Source organism: Chenopodium quinoa, unplaced genomic scaffold (genome assembly GCF_001683475.1).
Source record: "Chenopodium quinoa cultivar QQ74 unplaced genomic scaffold, ASM168347v1, whole genome shotgun sequence".
Lineage (NCBI taxonomy): Eukaryota > Viridiplantae > Streptophyta > Magnoliopsida > Caryophyllales > Amaranthaceae > Chenopodium > Chenopodium quinoa.
Genome location: NW_018745170.1, coordinates 3,797,865 through 3,818,408, shown reverse-complemented (window position 1 = coordinate 3,818,408; position 20,544 = coordinate 3,797,865). Strand labels below are relative to the sequence as shown.

Sequence of the window (20,544 nt, the reverse complement as noted above, 5' to 3'; positions counted from 1 at the left end):
GAATGGCTAGGTTTCTAGATTTTCTCACACTTAAGCTGACCCTATAAGCCCAATGTACACATATATATATTACCTTTATTTTAATGTTTGTCTCATTTGCTTTTTGCATAGTTTCAATGTAATATTGTGACTAATATATATATATATATCAAGTTGCATAATACAAAAAAATTATATACATTTAATATATGAACACTAAAAATAGAGACAAATCAAACAAGATCCCACAAAACAATGTTTTATAGAATTAAAAAAAAAATTAAGTTTAAGATTCTACTACTCATCTGCATTAGAATCTCCCAAAATTTCAAAATGGGACAAACAAAAAAACGGAGGGAGTAGTCAACGCTAGTATCTAAATAAACAGTGAAAAAGTCAAACGTGTTAATTAACGGAACGATTATAATAAGACCATCTTTAATGGTGAGACTCACTATTGGAGTTTTTTTAGGAGACAGAAATTATTCTTTTGTAAAGAATACCAATAAGTTCGTATCCGTTTGAGCCTAGTCCATGTCCTAAGTCCAATGTAGCTCAAATGACAAAAATACCCCTCCATAATCCAGCTCATCTTCCTTAATACAAATACGAATTAGCCACTAATCTATGCAGAAAGTACAACTTTGCCATGAAAGTACATCTATAAATTGCAAGCCAATGATTAGTGATGGATAACTTTTTTCTAATCTCTCATTTACTCTCTCTCGAAAGTACTTTATTGACTTGAGTGTCGGAGGGGTGTTCCAGATTCAACCCCCGGGGCAGCTTACCCATTTTCTCTTGCAGGCGTACCTCGCGGGTACCCTAGCAAGGCGGACCTTTAAGTACCTGTAGATAATTGACATCTTGCTTACCCGAAATACCCTTACTATGTGTGATAGAACTTCTGTTTCCAAAAACGATATCTAAATTTAGATATCCACAAAGAAAATTGCTAACTTTGAGTCTCAATTGACAAATATGTGGTCCCTTTTTAATTTAAAAATAATTTTTATTTATTTATTTGATTTCTAGTCACAACAATCTCTAATAATAATTTTAAAAAAAATAAAATTGGATATGGTGGGTCATAAATAGAAAATGACATTAGTATAGTTAAGATAGTTTCACCATTGCGAAATTATATATTTCATGAGTTACCCAATTGAAAAGTGGATTGGGTATCATCATTGAGTGTAAAAAATAACTCATTTTGTATTTCAATTTTCATAATTCTAATTTAAACCAAATTGTATTTCAAGTCTCACCATTCAATGGTCTAATGGGCCGGATGGATCAAATAAGAATCTGCTCAGCTTTTTTTTTTTTTTTTTTTTTTTTTTTTTTTTTTTTTTTTTTTAAGGGCCCTAAAAGCATTTGCAAGTATTTGTTACATAGAAAGTTAGTTGCAAGTATTTTAACCAAATTAAACTTAAAGAACTTCTACTAATTGGATGGGCTCCATATTGGGCGGCAAATGTAAATGTATAGAATAGAGGGCATTTGCTGGGCTTTGTTATGTCCATGTTATGTCATTTAATATGTGCTATAAAAATGTTTTCCCATCTAGCTCTTCTCTACCCATTAAAAAGGGGAAGTTGGTCAACAAAGCTTAGGAATAGTGAGATGAATCTATAGTCAAATGTGCCTAGTTGTATTATAAAAAGCAATCTCTTAGTTCGAAAATAATACTCCGTAATCACAACAATCTCTTAGTTCAAAAATAACAATCACATAAATTATTTTGAAAATTCAATAAATTTAACAATTTTCACACATGTTTTAATTAAAATAGTTAAAGCTTGTGATTGATGTTACCATTAAAATTTAAAAGTATTTTACTAGGATCGAACTAGGGGGAAAGGAGCGGTCCAACAATTTTAAAAAAGTTTTTTTTGTAAGATTGTGTCATATATTTAACTACAAAGCGTAATAAGCTCAAATAAGTGATACAAATTAAGATGATTGTAGTTACAGTTTTGTTCAACTCGATCAAGATCAATAATACTACCTAAATTCTTTTTAAAACCACTTGAGCTCAAATAAGTTAAGTTTAAAGGAAATTTATTTTACTCCCTCAATATCTAATAATAATTCCGGTATCACATACAACTTTTCTATCTAAATTTAACTTTAGGATTGTACATGAGATGATATACTTGGATCATTGCAATTTTCGAATTTAGCTCGTTCCTAAAGTTTTTCTCACTTTTGGTTCAATTTATTTTCCTCAAAACCTCAAAAGTACTTTGTTCCTAAAATATGTTTAACTTCCAATAATCTTTTTCCACATTTTTAAGTGATTTTTTTTAGCATCAATATCTTTATATTATAATTTTTCTAATTAGTAAAAGATGTTAAAATTTTGAATTTATAGTTAAAGATAAATTAACAAGCACCCATATGGATATGGTTTTTTTTTTTTTCATTAAATCTGTTAAAAATTAAACAAAAATGTCTTTTATGATCGAAGTAATTGACCAATTGATCAATAAACAAGCTATGCTATTCAATCTTTTTCCTAAACTTTTATTTATAAACATTGATTAATCTCAAAACATTTTATAAACATTATTGATTAATCTCAAAACATTATATAGACTTTGATATTTACTCACTTGCATTAGGCTTACATAAAATGAACAGCTATTGTCCAGTATAGTACGTAGATAATTTAGAAATATTTAGCGTAAAATTGCATGCATGTAATGCGCCGAATTTCATGCCTATTTAATTTGTCAACTTCGTGGGGGTCTAATTCTATAAATGCGATTCTTTTGACTAATTTCAATCGGATTAATATATTTTTTTTTTTTAGTTTATTATCACTTTTACATAGGATTCAATATACTACAACTACTTTTACAATATTTTATAAGGTGAATGAAATTGTGAGTATTTTTAATAACATAAAATAAAAGTGAGTAGCAACAATGGAGTATTAGTTATTGTCATGAAGAAATGGAGAATTTAGTTACTCATAGGGTCATGAAGTTGGAAAAAAGAAGATTTGGACCACTACGTAAAAAAAAATAGTTGTTTGGCCTTGTTTTTGTATGATATTTTTTTGATTCAAAAGAGGTACTAAACCGAAAGGAAAAAGAAAATGCTAAAATAAAAACAAGAAATAAACTACCTACGGAGGGACTAAGCGTGGTAAAGTCACGCCCCTAGAATCCTCCTCTAAAATACGACCAAGATCAAGCAAAACATTATAAATATATTCTAAGGGAGAGTCATGAACGACTCCGCGGTTGGCTAACCAATCCGTCGCTCGGTTTCTCTAAACACATGTGCTACTCTGGTTGACCAACTTGGATCATTGAGTAACTTCTGGCAATAGATGATGTCATGGAACCTCTTGGAATCTCTTTCTTGCATAGATCCTGGACACACGCAATATTGTCAAGCTGTACTTCAAGTTTATCAATTTGCAAATTGCAAGCTAACTCCACCCTCTTGTTAAAGCCATTACTTCAGCTCTGAAAGCAGTGTTGTAGCCAAAGTTCGAATGGAAGGCTGCAATGTATTTACCATTGTAATCTCGAATAATGGCACCACCCCCTACTGGCCCTTGGCAACCCTTCACAGCTCCGTCACAGTTCAAAGTGTACCAGCCATAATCTGGAGCTTGCCATGCCACAAAAATCTGCCTTTTCCTTATTGCATTCCCTTGCTCTTCGCCTAGAACCCCTCTAAGAGCTCTTCTAGCTTCCTCATAACGCACCTGTAAGAATGCTACAAAGTTGATGGGGATTCATCTCTTCTTTTGAAAGTGAAACAATTTCTCCATCTCCAAATCCACCAAATAGCGACCCCAAAATAAGTAACCCATCTTTCTTCATCATCTTGATCCGGATTTTTCATATTTTGAACAATCCATTCTTTAAGGTTGCCTTGATAAAATTGCTGACTTATCAAGGGGGTGAGGGTCTTCCTCCATACTACTCTTGCCGCAGGGCAATCACGTAGAATATGTAAAGTGCTATCTTCTTGTGCTCCACATATGTAACACTTTGGGTCGTCTGTAAGCTTCCTTTTGAATCTATTCAAATTTCCAAGAACTCTATCATGACAAGCCAACCATAAGAAGGCTTGAATGCGTTGTTGGACTGGAGCTTTCCAAACTACATCCCAACATTCATCATCAATTACATCAGTCTCATGGCGCATAATGCAAGTGACTGAGCGAATGGTGAATTTCCCCTTATTTCCATCTTTCTAGTACACCAAGTCACCCACACCTTATGGTTCTAATTTTCTTGAGAGTAACAGCATCAAGGAAAGGGCTAAAAATGTTCCATCTCCATCCAACATCTTCTTCCCACATCTCTCAAACTGTGACTCCTGCTAATTCATCTGGAATTGGCTGCGTAACAAGGTCACTTAGAGGTTGATCTGTGCACCATCCATGATCCCAAAATAGGGTCTTAATGCCATCCCCTATTGTTGTTCGCGTGCCTTTCTCTATGAATTTTGCGTTTTCAGTTATACCACTCCAAACATTCGATATCCCAGGCTTTGGTTCGAACATGTCGACATCACATTGACCCTTACAATACTTAGCTCGAAGCACCCTAGCCTAAAGGGCATTTGGTTCTGAAAGTACACGCCACCCTAGTTTTGTGAGAAACGCGGCATTCGCTTGTTTTAGCTGAGTGAATCCTAATCCCACCTTGATCCTTGGGACGTTGCAACATCTCCCATGAAAGTAAATGCACCTTTCTTGGTTCATCATTGCCACCCCAAATAAATTGACGGGTTTTTTGTCAAGTGTCTCGCAAGTGGACTTTGGGATTTTGGCTATTTGAGTTGAATACATAGCCATAGTCGATAATGTAGAAGTTGCAAGTTTTATTCTTCCAGCAAGAGACAAGTATTTTGACTTCTACCCTGACAACCTTCGATCTATTTTCTCACAAAGATGTTGGAAAGTTTCTTTTGTGAACCGGCTTGAATGTTAAATACGGTTATATAATCACTTTTGATAATGCTGGATATTTAGACATGTGATATCATACTTAAATTATTTTTATTAAACTATTAAAACTTATTTTTACTAATTCTTTATTATTTTAAATATATTATAAATGGATCTTATTTTAAAGAACTTTTTAAAACGAATTTTATGATGGAAATAGAACCGAGTTATTAGATTTTTATTAAAAGTTAAATTTTGTATATATGAAATATTAGAAGTATATCAACAATAAAACTCTATACAACAATTTTATCTTAAAAAATCTATCCAAAATTCGTTTACTTAGCATCATATGTGTCACAATAATATCTAGTTTTCGCCTATATGGCGCGACACTTGGCGAAAAACTGAAATGCCAATTATCGCTATCTCATGACCTGGCTGCGAGGCCGGCTTTATTTATTAGTGACTAGTACGTGCCTCGGGCGTTGCTCTTGATACCCATTTTAAAGAGTGTACTTATTTGTGGGCATATATATTTTGTATTGTTATTATAATTATAAGTATAATAATAATAATAACAATAATAATAATTATTATTAGTATTTATATTTTCTTAAAATGTTAGATATAAAAAGAGAGTAGAAATACTATATATTATTCTTTTTTCACATTTGTTATCATTTTCTATTTTTGTAAGTTACACTATATTCACTTGGTCTATTACGACCAATGGTTGTGAATTATACACAATATATATATATATATATATATATATATATATATATATATATATATATATTGTTTATCAAAGTTTTATGTCAACATATGTGTTAAATTTCAAAGGGACGCTAAAATAATAGAGAGGGTATAATTTTGTGAAAGAAGAGTGCGTCGGTAAAAAAGTAAAATAAATAAAAAGTTGAAAGTAATTTTTTTTAACACGTAAAATCAACAGTATATATTTTTATTATTGGCCTAATTGGACCATTTGTAATAATATATGGCTGGTAAATGGGCTATGGGGGCTTTGTAAAACCCGTAAAATTCTAAGGCCTTGCTAACATTGATTTGAATTCACTTCAAGATTCTCTTGTATTATACAGTTTTTGTTGTGTCCTAATTTTAGTAGTTTTTGATTTCTTTGATTTCATTAACAAAATCACAAACATACACAAATATTACAACTAAATTTGAAGAATACCTTATTAAAAAGCTTTAATGGTAAATCAATAGTAGACTAAAAAAATTCAATGATACATGGCCATATTTATAATTAAAATTCGTTGTTATTCATATAGGAGTAAAATTGTTTATGGGATATTCATATTAATTATAATATGTGGTGTGTTGCTATAAATAAAATTCCATTGTCAATAAAAAAGATAAATATTTTTCAAAAAAAACTATAAATTATTTTATGTATACTTTTCTATCCTAAAAAAATTTATCCAATCTAATCACAATAATATCTATTTGTCGCCTACGTGGCTCGACACTTGGCGAAAAACTGGAATACCAAGTGTCGCTATCTCATGGCTTGGCTGCGAGACCAGCTTTATTTATTAGTGATATGATATGATATATTAGATTTTACACTACATTTGGTAGAATGATACACACATTTAAGAATTTAACCATTGTTATTAAAATTATATATTTTAAAAAGTTATGTCATAGTCCCATTTACGTAAAACTTTAATCGATGTAAAACTTTAATCGCAAATATCTTTAATCTCACACTAGCAAAAATTATAAAATTTAGATATTAATAATGTGCTCATCGAAACGAATAAAACTAGATATCATATGACTATTTTTGTCCTTATATATAAAGAAAAATATAGAAGATTCCATCTAATTTTTAATAGTTAAAAGATTTTAAATGGGACTAACAAATAGAAACAAAAGGAGTAATATTTTTAAAGCAAACACTTAAATGATCCAATAAAGCATAAAATCTATCTTTTGTGTATGATTTCATGAAAGAATATGAATGGATCAACTAATTACACGCAAACCTTTGAAATTTTATACTATGTTTGGATAACAGTAATGAAAGGAAAGTGTAAGGAACGAAAGAGAGTAAAGAAATTGATTGAAATGGAGGTGAGGGGAACTAAGACAGAGCAACTTTTCATTATCCTTCACAGTTAGGGATGACAGTGAATTCTAGACCCTACCCTAAAATATGGGTATGAATCTTAATTTTCTAAACCCTATGGATCCGAGTAGGGTATGTGCCTAGGTGACATTGGGTCGGGTAAGGGTCCGAGTACATATAATAATATTTTCAAACCTAGACTCTGCCCACGGTCCTTTAAGACCCAAACCCTACCCAATCCCGTACATACACTAGCAGTCTAGCACAGTATATTAACTTAGAAAAACTTTCAAAATCAAATAAAAAAACTTGCGGGGCGTTTGATTTGCAGAGTGGTATGGGTTTGGGGGATAAAAAATGGGGTTAAGGTGGTATCGGGTTGGAACTTAATACTTAATACCATGTGTTTGGTTCAATTTTGGAATGAAATCTCTCACTATTCCCTCCTTTTATTTGATACCTAAGGGAATTAAATGGGTCAAATCCACCTCCTCCCCAAGATTTCTAAACCCCATATCTCGTGGGTTTGAGGTATGAGTTTAAAATTCATACTTTTGACAACCAAACATATGGTATGAGTTTTAGTCATTCTAAACCCATATCTCATACCTATATTCCACGAATCAAACATCCCCTTAAGGATCTTGATTATTTTGTAAGATATCGATGATGAAATCAAGAATGATATGAAAGATGACTATAACATTTTATCTAAATAAGGAAATTAAAGATGTGCGCGTCTCTCTTTCCCTTCAAACTATCCTATCTAAACATAGTGGTATACTGGTGTTAGAGAATAGATAAAAGAAGTTTATATATCTCATGCACAAATAGGGATATTTTTAAACTTAGTGCATGAGTTTGCATGAAAAATCTTTTGGTCAAGAATTAACATTACTACTTTTATTAAAAAAATAAATCAATTAAGGGGCCGTTTGGTTCGCTATAATGGGGAAAGGGAATGGGAATGATTCCCTTTGTAAGTGTTTGTTTTGCATGTTTTGTCATTCCCATTCTCCATTTTTATTTTTGGGTTTACCCAAAATTGTTCTAAAGTCATTTCCCACCCCCCTACCTTTTGCATTCCCTTTCCCTAGCCACCCCTCCACCACCACACACACACTAGCCACCACCCTTTTACCTTACCCCCATCACCCAGTCGCACCTCCTCCGCCTCGCCGCCCCTTCCCCGACCATCGCCGCCCACCGATAAGCCTCCCCTCCCCTAAAAGCCTTCCCCACCGCACAAATAACCCCACCATTCCTTCCTCTCGTCGCCCTTCTTCGCCGCCCAAAAACCCTTCCCCTCCCCCCGAAAACCTTCCCCTCCTCCTCGAAAAACCGCCAACCTAGGGTTTCGAGGGTGGCCGACGGTTTTTACAGGGTGGAGGAGGAATTTCTGAGGGTAGGGGAAGGTTTGGGGAGGGGAAGGGTTTTGGGTAGCAAAGAACGGCGGCGATGGGTGGGGGAGGTGCGACTAGGGGCGGCGAGTGTGACTAGGTGGTGGCTGGGTGGTGGGTTGGCTGGGTGATGGCTGGAAATTTGAAGGAATGAGTTGTTTGTGTGGCTGTGTGGTAGTGGTGGACTGGTGGCTCATTCCTTTTCTTTTTTTTTTTAAAACAAACAACATACTACTTGGAAAGGTTTATGTTAATATATGTTAATATATAATTTGCTAAATAATATTGATATAAATTTATAAATCAAATCTTTATGATTTATAATTATCAGGAAGATTAATTCCTATCTAATGATATCTTAGGTTATTTATGTTAATATATGATTTGCTAAATAATATTGATATAAATTATAAAAAATCAAATCTTTATGTTTATAATAATAATCTTGTAGGAAGATTATTTCCTATCTAATGGTATCTTAGGTTATTTATGTTAATATTTGATTTGCTAAATAATATTAATATAAATTAATATATCGAATCTTTATGATTTATAATAATAATTTTTTAGGAAGATTATTTCCTATCTAATGGTATCTTAGTTTATTTATGTTAATATATGATTTGCTAAATAATATAATTGATATAAATTAATGAATCAAATCTTTATGATTTATGATAATCTTTTAAGAAAGATTATTTCCTATCTAATGGTATCTTAGGTTTTGTATAAAATTGGAAAAATAAGAAAGTTATGTTATCAAATATTCAAATCCTTACCCAAGCTTGTCATCACTTTAGTAATAACTAGCCTATATGCACATTATTTTATTCCGTATGTGAATGAGATAACTTTATCGAATAACATCCTAGAGAACCAAACTAAATTTTTTTTACTATATCCTGATATCGACATAAACCACATACAATAAAAAATGTTATTCTTACATGAAATAAGACATTGGATCACGGACGTTTTAGGAAACTAAGCTTCGTTACGAAAGTAATTACAAAAATGGTTGCGTGGCAAAAGTATTTACAAAAATAAGCTTCTGGGGTAAACCTCTGCCTCGGGCAGCGTTTAACTTTCTATTTTTTTTTAAAAAAAATTCTGCTACAAAAACGCTGCCCCAGGCAGCGTTTTTATAGTTTGACTTTTTTTTTTTCCTCGTTTATTTTTTTTAAAAATTAATTAAAAAAAGGCAACAGCATAAAACGCTGCCCCAGGCAGCGTCTTATGCTTGAACATAAGACGCTGCCTGGGGCAGCGTTTTATCTGTATATGTTTACAGGTAAAACGCTGCCCCAGGCAGCGTTTTACCTGGTTGGCAGCACCAAACCAGTTTCTTGCCCCAACCCTCAACATCCTTCCAACACCACCCCCAACCTCCTTCCACCACCTCCAACCCCTTTCCACTACCGCCCTCCACCACCACCGCCTTCCACCACCACCTTCCACCACCTCCAACCCCTTTCCACCACCGCCCTCCACCACCTCCAACCATCACCTCCACCACCTTCCACCTTCCACCACCACCGCCTTCCACCACCACCGCCTTCCACCACCTCCAACCACCACCTCCAACCATCACCTTCCACCACCGCCTTCCACCGCCTTCCACCACCTTCCTCCACCGCCGTCCACCACCTTCCACCACCACAACCACCTTCCAACAACCGTCCACCACCACCTCCAACAACCTTCCACCACCACCACCTCCAACAACCTTCCACCTGACACCACTACCTTCCACCACCACCGTTGACAAGTCAATATATACATAAATCAAAACATATTGGGAAACAAAGAACATAACACACAAATGTTGACCGAAAAACATTTATTATATTAGAAATGTAAATGTTATATACCTAATCTATACAAAAATTTTACTACATGAAATAACTAAGCTAACACTATCCCGATTCATCTATCCGGGGCAATTGATCTAGGTCAGGTTGCTAGGCCCTCTGTCTGACACGCCGCCGCCTGTAATGAGTAATGGTGGTGAATGGGTCTAGAGGCGGCGGGGGAGTCAGCTGGCTGGTATCTGGCACCTCCTGGGAGCCGGACGGCGCAGTGTTGTGGAAGGTGTAGTCCTCTGAGAATGTCGGCGTCGTAAAATCACCTCCACAACTACTCTGTCCGAGCTCGAACTGCGAATGCATCGAGTGGCCATCATACGTGTCCCGTTAGGGGACGAGGTAGTCGTGTCCATATCGACGCAAGCTGGCCATGCCCATATCCCGAACCCGCTGGACCTCGTTCCCGGTGGGCCTGTCAGCCAGGCTAAGGGACATCGCGTCAACCATCGATGCCATGTCTGCCGCCTGCAATAATCATTGATCAGTTATGCATAGAAACCTAAAAAGAGATGAAAATTAATCGGTTGGAAGTGAAACTCACATATCCATAAATCACGTCATATGCTGGATGGTAATGGGTGGAGGGAGGTGTGTAGCTGGGGTTGATGAAACGCCGGGTAATCCGCTGGTACCAGACCATGTACGGATCGTGAGGCTGGAGGACGCCCTGCATCGGTACACCGCCCACAACGAACTCCAGTCGGCGATGCCAGAGCTCTACGTACGCACGATGCTCCACCGACCAATCCGTCTCTGCCTTTCCTCGTCGGTCAACCCCGTGCAAACGAGTGCTGGTGTCACATGGCTGAGGGACCAGCTGACGTATCCCATATTGCCGCAAGACCCGGTCAGGGAGGTGACTCTCCACAACCTCAAAACAGATCACCGAGTGGCCGGTTAGTCTCATCCATTTCGTTGCGTATGCGTTTTGACCTCGGTCGCCCTCTCCCACGAACCATGCTGCTATCGGCAATGATCTTCGGGCCGACGTACTGCTCCCAAGTTGTCTCACAGGGGATAGGCCAGAATTGGGCTGCATACGTGTCGGTGTAGGCCTTTGATTGAAGCGAAGGGTCTACCCATGGACGCTCTGACAATGAGTACGTCGCACAAACGGCTAGAACGTGAGAACATGGGAGATGGAATATCTTCGGTTTGTTGCACGTACACGTCAGAAGTTGAAAGTTAACCGTATGCTTATGACCTCCCTTGCAACCAAATCGCTCCCCCCTTTCAGTTGTGACCTGGTAAATATGCAATCGGCGATTATATGCTTCGACCCTGTGATATCTTGCAGTTGCAGTGTTCTTCTCAAGAATGGCAGTGACCTTGGGGGGGTATGGAAGTCCTAGTTCATACCTCGTCTCAGAAGACTCCCTTCTAAGCGTGAAGTACTTGTTAACCCTGTAGAAAGTTAACTCGACAAGAGACATGATCGGTAGAAACCGGGCTCCTTTAAGCACATTGTTAAAAGTTTCAGAGAAGTTAGTAGTACATATCCCAAATCGGCGACCTGCATCGTGAAAGAGAGACCAGGCACTGAAAGGGACTTGAACAATGTACTCCATGGCCTTGGGACACTCCTGACCGATGAAACACAAATCAGTGTGGAGTTTTCTTTCTTGCCTTTGGTAAGCCGCACCCTTGAACGCATCTCTCATCTCGTTGCTTCGCACGTGTGTCCTCAAGTTAGACGCTATGTGGCGAACACAAAACCTATGACAGGCTCGCGACTCAGTGAATCCAACGTTAGGATCACTCATTGCTGCAATTATGCCTGGATGTCGATCAGATATAATGCACAACCCATCTCTTTGCGTGACATGAACCCGAATGCAACCTAGACACCAAGACCAGCTAGAAGTGTTTTCCCCTTCCACCACCGCGAATGCTAGTGGAAATACCTGAAAGCTTGCGTCCACACTTGCAGCCACCAACAGTGTTCCCTTGTACTTCCCGTAGAGGTGCGTCCCATCGATGCAGATCACAGGCATGCAATGTTTAAAACCGTCAATACAAGGACCGAATGCCCAGAACACTCGTTCAAACACCTCCAAGTTACTGTAGTATACACCGTCCACCAAGGCTTTGTATTTCCACACGACACATGTACCCGGGTTTGATCGTTGGAGTGCCTGCATGAATTGTGGAAGTCTCTCGTAAGAACTCTCCCAATCCCCAAATATCTCTGCTACAGCTTTCTCCTTGGCGTACCATGCTCTATGGTACGGAACATTGAAGTGAAATTGCTTGTATATCAGTTCCTGGATGAATTCAACTTTAACCGTTAGATCTTTCCTCACAAAGGACTTCACGTACTCTGATATTACAGACGAATCCAAGTGTGCATGACAATCGGATAGTACCTCAGTGACACAATTCTCCCGATGAGGTCCTTTATACGTGATCAAGGTAAAGCCCCGAGAGTCCGCACTTGACTTGGTACCTCGTAGCATCCAACCGCATTTCTTCTTGCACCGCAAATACAGGACACTCTCATTCGATGTCACCGTAGTGTACAGTTGATTCTTTTGTATGGAATACAACTTCACCATTTCTAGGAGCATTTTCTTACTTTCAAAGAACATGCCCTTCTCAAATTCTCCACCGGGAGCAAAAGATGGACGACTACCTGCATCAGTCCAATACGGATCAACTTCATAGTCCTCATTTATCTCATTGAACTAAGGTACGGGAGTTCTGACCAAGGGCTCACCAACTTCCATGTCTCCGAGTTCAACATCCATGTTCCGAAGTACGTCTGCCTCCTCTCCGCTCTCGGCCTCATCATTTGTGTACACATCATACACAGACAATTCGTTATTCACAACTGTGTCAAGATGAACCGCAACTAGTTCAGTCGGCGAAGCTCGAACATCATTTTGCACAGGCGTATTCCTATACAGGTGCATCGGTGAAGAAGTGACGATGTTTGATGTCGAAGACCCAGGTTGCCCGGCCATTGCTGTATACGTCGCCCCATGTACAGGTGAAGCTATGTGAGAGCTGAACGGCATGTGAAATTGATCGTCGTTCAACATTCGACTAAAAGATCCCATCCCATATTCAGCCGGGGGAGTGTCGTGTGAGGGCACTTGCGGCTGTGTGTTGTTACCGAAAATAAATGTAGAATGTGGTTTTGCCCTGGTACTTTGTTGGGTACAAATAGGCACCATCTCCACATAAATCTCGGTGGGAACACCCTTCAACGCTCCTTAAAGCTTTCAAATGCTTATTCGAGGACACAGGTAACACTTGAACCCCATTCCCGGTCTCAAACCTCATTTTAATGTTTAGTTCAACACTCCCCGGGTTTGAACTAACGCTACTATGAACCTCGTTCATGAAATCACTGAAGGTCATGTTCGGTTCAAGTGTCAGTGGTTCCATATTTCCACCATTATACTCGACACGAGGTCCGTCAAACAAAAATTCACCTCCCCACCGGCACAACAAAACTACATTCTGTGCGGCCATATTCTACACAACAACCAAAACACATTACACTAAAACACACTAATCCATCTCTAAATCACATCCAACTAACCACTTTGGAACAACTAAGCATCACTAGGTCACCATTAACAAGCAATAATTCTAGAAATTCAAATACTTAACATCTTCAATATTTCAACACCAACAATTCTACATTATCCAAATTAATATTTAACAATCACAATTCATCAACTCAACCCTAAACCCCTAAATTCAACAAAAACCCCCAAAATTCAACATAAACCCTAGAAATTCAACAATTCAAGAAATTCAACAATAAACAATAATTCAACAACACTAACCAACAATTCATGAATTCAACAACACTAACCAACAATTCAACAACAATATCCAACAATTCAATAATTCAACAACACTAACCAACAATTCAAGAATTCAACAAACATAACGAACAATTTGTAAATACTCAACTAATATTTAACCATACCTTGAATTGGATGTAATACGAAATTGGGTTGAAGAGGATTGAAGAGGAAATTTGGGAAGGGAAGGAAGAGGATTGCGAAGGAGGCGAAGGAATGAAGAGCAAACGTGATTGAAAACGAAGCTCGAGTTTCTGGTTTTACAACCAGACAGAAACGCTGCCTGGGGCAGCGTTTCATTAACAAGATAAGACGCTGCCTGGGGCAGCGTTTTATGCTGTTGCCTTTTTTTTTTAATTAATTTTAAAAAAAAATAAACGAGGAAAAAAAAAATCAAACTATAAAAACGCTGCCTGGGGCAGCGTTTTTGTAGCAGAATTTTTTTTTTAAAAAAAATAGAGGGTAAAACGCTGCCCGAGGCAGCGGTTTACCCCAGAAGCTTATTTTTGTAAATACTTTTGCCACGCAACCAAATTTGTAATTATTTTCTTCGGAAAGCTTAGTTTCCTAAAACGTCCCGTCACCACAAATTGGCAAATTAGTACCTCTTATGTTATTACATCAACCACTCCATGTGCATGTTCTACCTGTTCGGTCTAATACACCCCAAAACAAACCAAAATTTTTGTAGCAGCTAAGAAAGTTGCATTGTACATTATTGCTCCAAGCCCCCCACACATTTATTATTATATTTATAAAATTTGGGGATATACATCGTTTTCACACCAATCACAACTCATCATAATAATCATGTGAAGCTAACATATCATTTATTAAATGCAATTTATTTAATACTATAAAAGTACATTTAACATAAATACCAAAGAATTAATCCTAATTCAGTAACCACTTCTCTTTATGCCCCCTTATGTTCAAGGCTTATTTTAATCTCTATATTATATGATGTCACTACCTTTTTGGTAAATCAATAATAATATGTGATACATCTTAGGATTTTCTAACGTTAACGTGTGCTTATGGGCGCATACAAACACAGTAATTTCTTAAAGATACATTATCAATAATTTAGTCTAACATATAAAATAAAAATCTTTCTATACCTAATTATACAATTTGAATTATCAATCTGTATCTTGAATTCTTCTATTCAAAACTACGCGATTGATATAAACCCGAATCAAAATTTACCTGATTAGGACTAATGTGTCTACTAAATAACATTAATCATGATTAGTTGATACAATTTTGACTTTAACATTATTCACGTCCTATGTTTTGACTATTTTAGTGATTTATACTTATGAAATGTCAACTTTGACTATTTTAGTCATGTAAAATCTTATTGCATATTTTTAAAATAGTAACTTTTTACAATGTTATTATTAATAAAGAAATAAGAGGATGACGTGGTCTATTAACAAGCACGAGAATGTGTCAATTGAATTAATTAGAGAAATTAATAAATATCTTAATTTGAATAATCAAACTATCCGTTATATCACGTAAATCACGAATGTAAGCTGGCTGAACAACCAATCAGACTCTATAACTCTATGTACATTATTTGACTTATCTTACATGAATCACGAATGTAAGCTAGCCGAACAACTCAATTGTAACCTGACAATATATGTGTCTTGAAACTCTTGATCAATCCCATCTATATGTGTCTTGATTAATCCATTCAAGCATTAGTTTTTTTTGGAAAGATTTATAAAATTTGGGTTTGCATTTATATTACCAAGATTATTTTTTTTTTATTTTTTATCTGACTGATTGGTTGGTTGATGGGAGTTAGTAATTTCATTCACATTTTCTCTCTCCTCCATCCTCCTCTCCACTCTCAGTCACAGACTCACAGCCACCAGTTGACAAAATTCATTGCAATCCCACAAAATAAAAAATATAGGGATTAATCCAATACTGTGCTGTAGTCTTTTTTGCTCTTTCCCTACTGTTGATCAATTAACGTGCTTACTAGTACTATATAATATAAAGTATAATAATATACACTTCATTTTCTATTTTTCCAAACCAACTACAGTTCATTCTATGAGCAAATCTCATCATCTATAGCACCTTTCTCAAAAGTTCTGGATACCCAGAACTTATTTTTCTGGGTCATCATTCAATTTATTTTTTCAAATTTGATTAAAATCATGAAAAATACCAAATTTGGTTGTTTTTTCTTGGTTTTTCTGGGTATTTTTTCTGCTACATTTGCAAATCAAGAGAAAGATAGAATAACATGGTTACCAGGCCAACCAGAAAATGTGAATTTTGCTCAATATTCTGGTTATGTAACAGTAGATAAATCAGCTGGTAAAGCATTGTTTTATTGGTTAACTGAATCACCTTCAAATCCAGAGTCAAAACCATTGTTATTATGGCTTAATGGCGGTCCTGGTTGTTCATCAGTTGCTTATGGTGCTGCAGAAGAGATTGGTCCATTTCATATTAAAAATGATGGAAAAAGTCTTTACTTGAATAAATATTCATGGAATAAGGGTAAATATTTAGCTTTTTTTTTTTTTTTGGTTAATGTAATGTTATTTTATGACATTGTTTTAGTGTATGATATGATTTGGGTTTTCTGAATGTGTTGAGCAGAGGCAAATTTGCTATTTCTTGAGTCTCCTGTTGGTGTTGGGTTCTCATACTCAAATAGATCATCTGATTTGTATGCTCTTGGTGATAGCAGGACAGGTAATTATTGGGTCACTATTCTGTTACTTGATTGCTAAGGGGCTTGTTCGTTATTGTTTTTTGTTGCGTGTTTCGAGTTTTTTATTGATAAAAATAATAAAAACAAAATTTTGAAAAGTGTGTAAAAGTTTAATGATATATTGATATGACTAGTATAACTGAATTTTAGTTCATACTGTACAACGTTTGTTATCTCATTAATGAAAAGTGAAAACTGGATTTAAAAGGTTTTTTTAAATCCTTAAACTTTTCTAATATTAGAGTCTAAAATTAGACTTTAGAGTAGTAGGTGCTTCTCTATGAGATTATTACAATTGTACATGTATTATGTGAATAATGTACTTTTATACCTTAATATAGTAAATTTATAGATTGGTATAGCTCATGATCCTTTTTTTTGTTTAAATTGTGCAGCTAAAGATGCCTATAAATTTCTTGTTAAATGGTTCAATAGGTTTCCCCAGTACAAGCACAGAGAATTCTACATTGCTGGGGAAAGTTATGCAGGTACTAATCTTCATTATGATCCTTAATTATGCTAATTAATCATTATGATATGATTATTAATCACTTTGATGAATAAAGTTTCTGATCACTTTCTTGAATTTTGTTTCAGGGCATTATGTTCCTCAATTGTCTCAACTTATTTACAGAAGAAACAAAGGAATTGCACAACCAGAAATAAACTTCAAGGGATTTATGGTACGTGCACTTTTGTTATATTTTGCTTTGTTTTCTGGTAAATGATACTCCCTCCGTTTTTTTAAGTTCTTTCAGTTTTGACGGTGACAAAATAAGAACTTTTAGAGACGAAGGAAGAATGTCTCGATGCAGAAATGTGGAGCATATTTTTTTATTTATCTGTTTATGTTCTTAAATATTATTGTCTGTTTCAGGTGGGAAATGCAGTTACAGATGATTATTATGATTACATTGGTACATTTGAGTACTGGTGGACACATGGTTTAATTTCAGATTCCACCTACAAGAGCCTTAAAACAGCTTGTTTGGCTGGATCATCTCAGCATCCTAGTATTGTATGCAACAGAGCTCTGGAAATGGCTGATTCTGAGTTCGGAAACATCGATCCATACAGTATCTATACCCGTCCTTGCAACTCGACTGCCTCGATGAAGCGCAGTCTAAGGGGCCGTTATGTAAGTGACTAAGCTGCATTATTTCTTGATAGAATGTTACTGACTTGTAAGTTTGTTTGCCAAGGGGATATCAGTGCATTATCTCTATGAAATCTTCGAATTTTCGAGTGATTTGAACTGCTCCTTGATTGATGTTTGTTACTGTCACATTGTTTTCTCAGTAATATCAGTATTAAGGGAAAGCAAAACTGTAGAAGCCTATAGAAGTTATGGTTCGAAGGTCCCATTAGCTTCCTAAGTAGTAAGTAGCATATTTTCCAGCTGGTTAATTGAAGACGGTCAATATTTGTTGGCTGCATGATGTTTTTGAAGGGTCTTTACTCTTTAGGTCCTTTTTGTTGAGTCTTTTCTATACCAAACTTGTATGACTTTATCATTTGATTGATTGGGTCCCTGAAATCTCCTTTTTATCCCCTAAATGTGTCACCCACTTCGCCTTAGACAAACATACATGTGATCTTGTAGATTGAGGTAACAAATGGGTGACTAAGTCATTCATTTCAGCTTCGGGTGCATTTCAGGTTGGGTCGTAGCTCATATGTGGTCTTATTAATTTTAGGGTCAATTTCAGTTCAGGTCAAATTTGGGTCGATTAGATCTGGTAAAGTTCGGGTAGGCCCATGTAATTCAGATTAAGTAATCGGATAATTGAATACAAACTAGTTATATCAGGTGTAGATTTATAATCATGTATGATTTGAGAGCACTTAGTCATAGTCAATGGGGTATCTGCTTTAGTCCAAATTGACTGAATTTCTATCTTTAATATTGCATATCTGCATATATATATATATATGAATCTAGTATTACTGCAGAATTATCTATAACAATGTCAATTCAGCATGTTTGTAGTTTACAACTACCTGTTACAATCCCCTTGAGAAAAAACAAAAAAAAAGTCATGTTACAGGGTTGCTTGTACTTAATGTTATTTTCTTTCTTTCTTCAGCCTTGGATGACGAGAGCATACGATCCATGCACCGAGAGGTACTCGAACCAGTACTTCAATCTTCCTGAAGTTCAACTCGCTATGCATGCTAATGTGACCAAATTGTCTTATCCATGGAGCACTTGCAGGTAAGAACTCATTTTTTTCGCGTTAATATTTTTGACAGTAGTTTAGCTTGTATGCAGCATTTCTAATCAAAACTTTATCTTTTTCAGTGACATAGTTGGAACTTACTGGTCTGACTCTCCACAATCGATGCTTCCAATTTATCGAGAACTCATAGCAGGAGGCTTGAAAATATGGGTATTCAGGTATTTTTTTGCTGCAATCCTGTTCTGTTTCTCTGTAATCAAGCTTCAAGCCTAACACATTTTTTCAATTATTATGTGCTCATTTCCTTGCTTGCCTTCCGTGTTCTAATTTGTGCAGCGGCGACACTGATGCTGTAGTGCCTATTACAGCAACTCGATATTCTATTGATGCACTGAGACTCCCTACTGTGAACAATTGGTCCCCTTGGTATGACAATGGAAGGGTGAGTACCATGAACGAGAAAGTATATTCAACTAACACACGAAGTATTAGACAAACTAGTACTCGGTAGTTCATATAAACTTATGTTATACACTTCCTTACTAAACAATGGGATAAGCATTGCAATCTTTTCCTATGTTAGTCAAAAACTCGAGTCTTTTGACAGCCACCATGGACAGTTATATAGACGGAATTTGATTTCATGTCTGTCTGACATCGTGAATTAATACTGACTTGTTAATCTTGTGTTATTGATAGGTTGGTGGATGGAGCCAAGAATACAAGGGTCTAACATATGTGACAATAACAGGAGCAGGACATGAAGTACCTCTTCATAGACCTCGACAAGCTTTTATACTTTTCAATCATTTCTTAAAGGACAGATCTATGCCAAGCCGAAGCTAATAAAATTCATGATTATCAAATTTTTATAGTAAAAGATTATTATAGGATTTGCTTAATGATTATTTATTGGAGCAATGGAAAACAGAAAGAATTAAAATAGCAGAAAATTTATCAGTGACATATAAATTCCCCTGGAATCCCCCCTTTCTTACCCCTATTCTTGCCTGATATCAGGATAAGTTTTAGATCATAGGTTTTTTTTATCCCATTTTTATTTGGAAATCAATTTTTATTAATTTTTTCTTTGAAGCAAATGTATCATATATATTATTTTTTCTTGTATTACTGACTGATATTTGTATGAAAATCTCATTTACAGCAAAATGGCAGAACTTGCTTGCTTATACTTTTTGTTTTGATTTCCTTTTGGATGGTAATGTTGTAATCATATTGGCGTTACGCAACTTTTAATATAACACCCCAACTTCTTATTGGGATAAAAAAAATTGTACCCATAAATCTGCATAAGTTTTATTAGCGCATTATGTATTTAGTCTCACACACTAGGAGAATTTTTTAAGAGGTCACTTATCTCAAAACTACACTCAATTGGTGTACACTAGTTTAGTTAGTTACTTCTATTTTGAGTAGAGCTGATCATGGCTTTGCCCAGCTCGTTAGTGGGACAAGGATCATACATGAACATCATTTTCGAAATGTAACATGAACGCGACACAAACATTGT

At 36.0% G+C, this 20,544-nt stretch overlaps 2 protein-coding genes across 2 annotated transcripts; one reads left to right on the top strand and one right to left on the bottom strand.

Annotated features, from left to right (window-relative positions):
- Window positions 1-11,141: 11,141 nt before the first annotated feature.
- Window positions 11,142-13,232, bottom strand: LOC110710434. The gene is made up of 2 exons (XM_021888727.1): window positions 12,986-13,232; window positions 11,142-12,901 (listed from the first exon to the last, which is right to left on the bottom strand). The coding sequence occupies exons 1-2, from the start codon at window positions 13,230-13,232 to the stop codon at window positions 11,142-11,144; spliced, it is 2,007 nt and encodes a 668-aa protein (XP_021744419.1).
- Window positions 13,233-15,757: 2,525 nt separating this feature from the next.
- LOC110710334 (serine carboxypeptidase-like 27) lies at window positions 15,758-20,261 on the top strand. Its single transcript, XM_021888617.1, has 9 exons — window positions 15,758-16,616; window positions 16,719-16,814; window positions 17,229-17,321; window positions 17,431-17,516; window positions 17,711-17,971; window positions 18,921-19,048; window positions 19,136-19,231; window positions 19,350-19,455; window positions 19,713-20,261. Exons 1-9 carry the CDS (start codon window positions 16,268-16,270, stop codon window positions 19,857-19,859), a joined length of 1,362 nt encoding a protein of 453 aa, XP_021744309.1. The 5' UTR covers window positions 15,758-16,267; the 3' UTR covers window positions 19,860-20,261.
- The last annotated feature ends 283 nt before the right edge of the window (window positions 20,262-20,544 follow it).